The 6,000-nt window shown below is 42.0% G+C and overlaps 1 protein-coding gene across 1 annotated transcript in view; it reads right to left on the bottom strand.

Moving 5' to 3' along the window:
• Positions 1–1,871: 1,871 nt before the first annotated feature.
• Positions 1,872–6,000, bottom strand: part of vps50 (VPS50 EARP/GARPII complex subunit) — a 221,522-nt gene continuing 217,393 nt past the window's right edge. The window contains exons 27-28 of the mRNA XM_038971647.1: positions 3,941–4,130; positions 1,872–3,609 (exon numbers count right to left, since the gene is read on the bottom strand). Of these exons, the coding sequence (XP_038827575.1) occupies positions 3,490–3,609; positions 3,941–4,130 (310 nt within the window). The 3' untranslated portion in view covers positions 1,872–3,489. The remainder of the gene's footprint in view (positions 3,610–3,940; positions 4,131–6,000) is intronic.

The raw sequence follows: 6,000 nt of genomic DNA, 5'->3' as shown, positions 1-6,000 counted from the left end.
CTCACTGTAAAAGAGATACATGCATAAATGAAGGCTAATATTGAACTAGACACCCTATTTGACCTCATAAGGAGGGTTAAAGAGACCACATATACACAGAAAGTGTCATTGAAAGTGTTTTATATAAGAGATCTTTACAAAATGTCACCTTCATGGCCAACTTTCTCTCTACCCTACTCTTTCACATTTTCTCAAGGATCCCCCCCCCCCGTAATTTCCTAGCATTGTGATAGGACCCCAGGGACAGTGTTAGTCCAGCTCTAACACCCATACTGAAGTCCTGGACCAGACCAGGGCCAGTGTTAGTCCAGCTCTAACACCCACACTGTGAAGGACAAGACCAGGGCCAGTGTTAGTCCAGCATTAACACCCACACTGAAGCCCTGGGCCAGACCAGAGGGTCTCTGTGTGTGAAGTAGAGCCAGGTTAGTCAGATGACCAGGCAGCCAGCTACACCACATAGCCAGGCGTTTGAAGCTCAGCTCATGGATGGATGGCCTGACATTCTTCTTTAGAATTCTCTTATATAGTGCAGAATTCATGGCTTCTTCAATGATGGCAAGTCATCCAAGTCCTGAGGCAGCAAAGCATCCCCAAACTGTCACACTACTACCACCATGCTTGACTGTTTGTATGATGTTCTTACTGTGGAATGCAGCTGTAAACATTTTGACTTGTCTGTCCATAGAAGAGTCTTCCAGGAGTCTCGACGATCATCCAGGTCCTTCCAGGTGCTTTTGAGTAAACTTTTTGGACAACATGTTATGTCTGGCAAAAACCAAACACTGCATTCAACAGCAAGAACCTCATACAGTTAACAATGGTGATGATAGTGTGACGATTTGGGGGTGCTTTGCTGCATCAGGACATTCTACAGGAGAATGTCAGGCCATCCATCCGTGAGCTGCAGAACAGCTGGGTCATGCAGCAAGACAATGATCAAAACACACAAGGAAGTATACAGCAGAATGGCTGAAAAGCAACAAATATAAAGTTCTGGAATGGCCTAGTCAAAGTCCAGACCTAAACCCCATGAGATGTTGTGGCATGACCTTAAATGAGCAGTTCATGCTCGAAAACCCACAAATGTCGCTGAGTTAAAGCAGTTCTGCATGGAAGAGTGGGAAAAATGTATGCATAGAGATGTGAGATACTGACCAACAACTACAGGAAGCTTAGGGTTACAGTCATTTTGATATATTTTTTTAAACCTTTATTTAACTAGGCAAGTCAGTTCAGAACAAATTCCTATTTACAATGACAGCCTACACCGGCCAAACCTGGACAACGCTGGGCCAATTGTGCACTGCCCTATGGGACTCCCAATCACAGCCTGTTGTGATATAGCCTGGATTCGAACCAGGGTGTCTCTAGCACTGAGATGCAGTGCCTTAGACTGCTGCGCCACTCAGGAGCCCAATGGTCATTGCAGCTAAAGGTGGCAAAACCAGCTATTGAGTGTAAGGGGGCAATTACTTTTTCACACAGGGGCATTGGGTGTTGCATAATGTGGTTTATTAAATAAATAAAATAAGTATATATTTTATGGGTTAGTTGTTCACTCAGATTTCCTTTATCTAATATTAGGTTTAAGATCTGATAACATTCAGGGTAAAAAATATGCAAAAACAGATCAACTCAGAAAGGGGGCAAATACTTATTTTCACAGCACTGTATCCATCCATCCGTCCATCCATCCGTCCGTCCATCCATTTATCCATCCATCCATCCATCCATCCATCCATCCATCCATCCATCCATCCATCCATCCATCCATCCATCCATCCATCCATCCATCCATCCATCCATCCATCCATCCATCCGTCCGTCTGCAGCACAAGGAGAAGTCAGACAGAGTGAGCAAGGCTGGGTTTAAATGTTAGTGTGTTTATTGTGTTACTGTATAATCATCTTACTTTAGTCTACAGCACCAACATTTAACGATTTATTTTCACAATAGTGCCACTGGAGTTGAATAATATGTAGTCTAATTGTGTCTTTTTAAATATTATTTTACAGTTGACAACAAGATACAGGGTACCGCCAGCAAACGGATGATAGAACACTTATAGTACTTATCATATAGAAATCGTCCTGAATCCAAATTGACAATAAATAAAAACGACATTTTACACATTACATTTACAGCATTATTTTGGGATAGTTATGCATGAAAACATAATGGAATCAGTTGCGATATCAAAAACGTATATTTTTACAGATGCAGTGACAATGATGGACGTTGTTTGTTTGGACAATAAAAACCCTTTTACATATATGACTTGGAAAGAAACGAGTGCAGGACGTGCAAGATATCATCTAAACCCACGTTAGACCTAGTGCATCATCTATAACTAACCATTCAATATGTTCAGAATCAACATTAGATCAGGATAAATCATTTATGGACGTAACAAAGTACAGGTAGTTATAGTCCTGGACGAACAAGCTCCGAGGTTCCCTTAGGTACAGCTCTAGGATCAGCTTCCCCTCCCCCCAATCCTAACCTTTACCATTAGTGGTGGAAATGCAAAACTGACCCTAGATCAGCGTCTGTGGTACGTTCACCCTACACTACTGGAACAACAGAACAAACATAGTGCCGTCATCCTCATTAATGGATACTTGAAGGGCACTAGAGACTGGATGTCTCCATAGGCGTAACCCTAAAGGAAAGTATTTCATCAAACATCCCATGCTTTTTCACAAACTGTGTTTCTGCATACATGTGATACCAGGAAAAATGAACTTTTCCTGGATTTCAATGGAAAATGGAACGTTTTCTCAACTCAGCGCTATTTCAGTCGCTTAATAGTCATACAAGTCAAAAAGAAAATATTAAATGATTCAGTTTTTTCCCAGGGCCGACGTAGCTCCTGAGCGGTTTACAGACGGGCAGAAAGAACTACATTATGCTATAGACATACAGTAGGAGAAAAAGATAACTGTCTGCCAGTCAATTCACACGTCATGGAGTATCATTCAGCATTTCAAGTCGTTTATCGTAAAAACAAGATTCCTTCCTCATATACATGTATACTGTATTCACGATGAACAGGAAAACGGAGTATCTCCGTGGAAACCTAGAAAACCCAGCGGAACTGTAAGCATATAGGACATCAAAATGAGGGACATACACAAGAGTAGCATATATGTTCTGACTAAGTGTCAAATAACTAACATTCCAGTATGAGTGTATTTGTTAGCAGAAGTTCTTTTTTCATTGCTTCTTTTCTGTTCCTGGTAGGTATATGAGCATCCTAGGGTTGCAAAATTCTAGTAACGTTTGACAAATTCCCAGGTTTTCCAGAAATCCATTAGGAAGATTCCGAAAATCAGGACTAATAAAGTTATATCGGAAATCGTCCAGAGGATTTCTGAAACCCCTGGGTATTTGGAGAAAGTTACTGGGATTGCACAACCCTAGGGCATTCTAAAACAGCCTCAGGTTTAGGAGCCACCTTAAATACAATAACCACGTCTGTTTGTCTATCTCTTTGGTCTGTCGATGTCGTCGATAGCCGCCAGGAGTTTCTGCCGGGCCTTCTTGTTGATGTGAGAGCCCAGACACACGTTTACCAGGTTGGCCAGCTGCTTCATGGAGTACTCCTGGTGGGACAGACAGACGGACACACATTATGGACAGACAGCATTTATTCTCAGACAGCATTTAGTCCCAGACAGCATTTAGTTTTACCTCACAGCTTGCTTCACATGACTGAGGAGAAAGTGTCTGCCTATTGTAACAACTGGCTAATTTAACTGTGGTTAACTATTAAGTTTTCACTGCACACATTTTGGATATCAGTGATGCCATAGGCAAGCACATCATGAGATTTGTGCTACACATTACTGGTAAACAGGATGAGCTACCCCAGTAGAAATCCCATTAGCACATTGAACAGACTTAGTGAATAATGATCATTATACTGTTCCTCACCCTGTGGTTCTTAATGAACTGCTCCATGTCATTCTCAGTCAGGTAGTAGGCCTTGATGTAGGTCTCCACAAAGTCCTTGTCAGGGATGGGCCTCATGTCCGTCAGCTTCTCAAGCTTCATCAGGAACTGCTGGAAGTCCAGCTGCATCAGGGCCCGCCCTTCGTTACTGCACTTCTTCACGTTACCATAGCTACAGGACAGAACAGGAGACAAGTTGACTTTGTTGACTTTTGTATTATTTCTGCCAGACAGTAGTTCAGAATTTGTTTCGTTTTTGTTGACAGAAGTTCAGAATCCAGAGCAACGATCTAAAAACATGGGATTTGTATTCTTAGTGCCCAAGGCACATGAACGAAGAACAAAAATGTCAAACAGAAAATCTGACATCGACAGAGAGCAAATAAGCCTTAAGGGTTCAATTTTAATTCTGCTCAGACAGTTTTCCTCAAAGCATCTTTTGTCCCAGACAGTTCAAGGGTTCTCAGTTTTAGTCCAAAAAAAGGTCAACAAGTAACATTTTTATATTCATATACCTTTCCAACGTTATCTTCGCAGTGTGTGGGGGTCTGGATTTGAGAGTGGATGTGTGTGTAGCAGAACACACAGTAGCGTGACTCTCAGGCTGCCTCCCAAAATGGCACCCTATTCCCATTATACTGCACTGCTTTTGACCAGGGCCCAAAGTAGTGCACTACTAAAGGAATAGGGTGCCATTTGGGATGCACACACAGTCATCCAGGAACTTGGGGATAAACAGGGAGGGGAATCCCAGAGACTAAACCCAGTCTGGGATGGCAGCTGAGAGGGAAAGACTGAGAGCTGAGAGGCAGACACTTGTGAAGGAGCTCCAAGGGTCAAATACTGATACACAGGCCATGTCTATGATGAAGTGTGAAGGAGCTACACAGGTCAAATACTGATACACAGGCCATGTCTAACATGAAGTGTCAAGCAGAGAATGAAGAGGACCCTGTACAGTTCATTACATGTTAGTTGTACACCATTGGGCATCTTTTCCCAAAACCATAACCCTGGGTTTCCTGTACTGTGATTCCTTTTCAAAACCCTAACCCTGGCTTTCCTGTACTGTGATTCCTTTTCAAAACCCTAACCCTGGATTTAGAACATCAAACCCTAACTAACCCTAACCCTGGATTTAGAACATCAAACCCTAACTAACCCTAACCCTGGATTTAGAACATCAAACCCTAACTAACCCTAACCCTGGATTTAGAACATCAAACCCTAACTAACCCTAACCCTGGATTTAGAACATCAAACCCTAACTAAACCTAACCCTGGATTTAGAACATCAAACCCTAACTAACCCTAACCCTGGATTTAGAACATCAAACCCTAACTAACCCTAACCCTGGATTTAGAACATCAAACCCTAACTAACCCTAACCCTGGATTTAGAACATCAAACCCTAACTAACCCTAACCCTGGATTTAGAACATCAAACCCTAACTAACCCTAACCCTGGATTTAGAACATCAAACCCTAACTAACCCTAACCCTGGATTTAGAACATCAAACCCTAACTAACCCTAACCCTGGATTTAGAACATCAAACCCTAACTAACCCTAACCCTGGATTTAGAACATCAAACCCTAACTAACCCTAACCCTGTATTTAGAACATCTAACCCTAACCCTGGATTTAGAACATCAAACCCTAACTAACCCTAATCCTGGATTTAGAACATCAAACCCTAACTAACCCTAACCCTGGATTTAGAACATCAAACCCTAACTAACCCTAACCCTGGATTTAGAACATCAAACCCTAACTAACCCAAACCCTGGATTTAGAACATCAAACCCTAACTAACCCTAACCCTGGATTTAGAACATCAAACCCTAACTAACCCTAACCCTGGATTTAGAACATCTAACCCTAACCCTGGATTTAGAACATCAAACCCTAACTAACCCTAATCCTGGATTTAGAACATCAAACCCTAACTAACCCTAACCCTGGATTTAGAACATCAAACCCTAACTAACCCTAACCCTGGATTTAGAACATCAAACCCTAACTAACCCTAACCCTGGA

Source organism: Salvelinus namaycush, chromosome 32, assembly GCF_016432855.1.
Source record: "Salvelinus namaycush isolate Seneca chromosome 32, SaNama_1.0, whole genome shotgun sequence".
Taxonomy (NCBI): Eukaryota; Metazoa; Chordata; class Actinopteri; order Salmoniformes; family Salmonidae; genus Salvelinus; species Salvelinus namaycush.
Note: the sequence above shows the minus strand (reverse complement) of the source record. Positions and strands in the feature narration are given on the sequence as shown.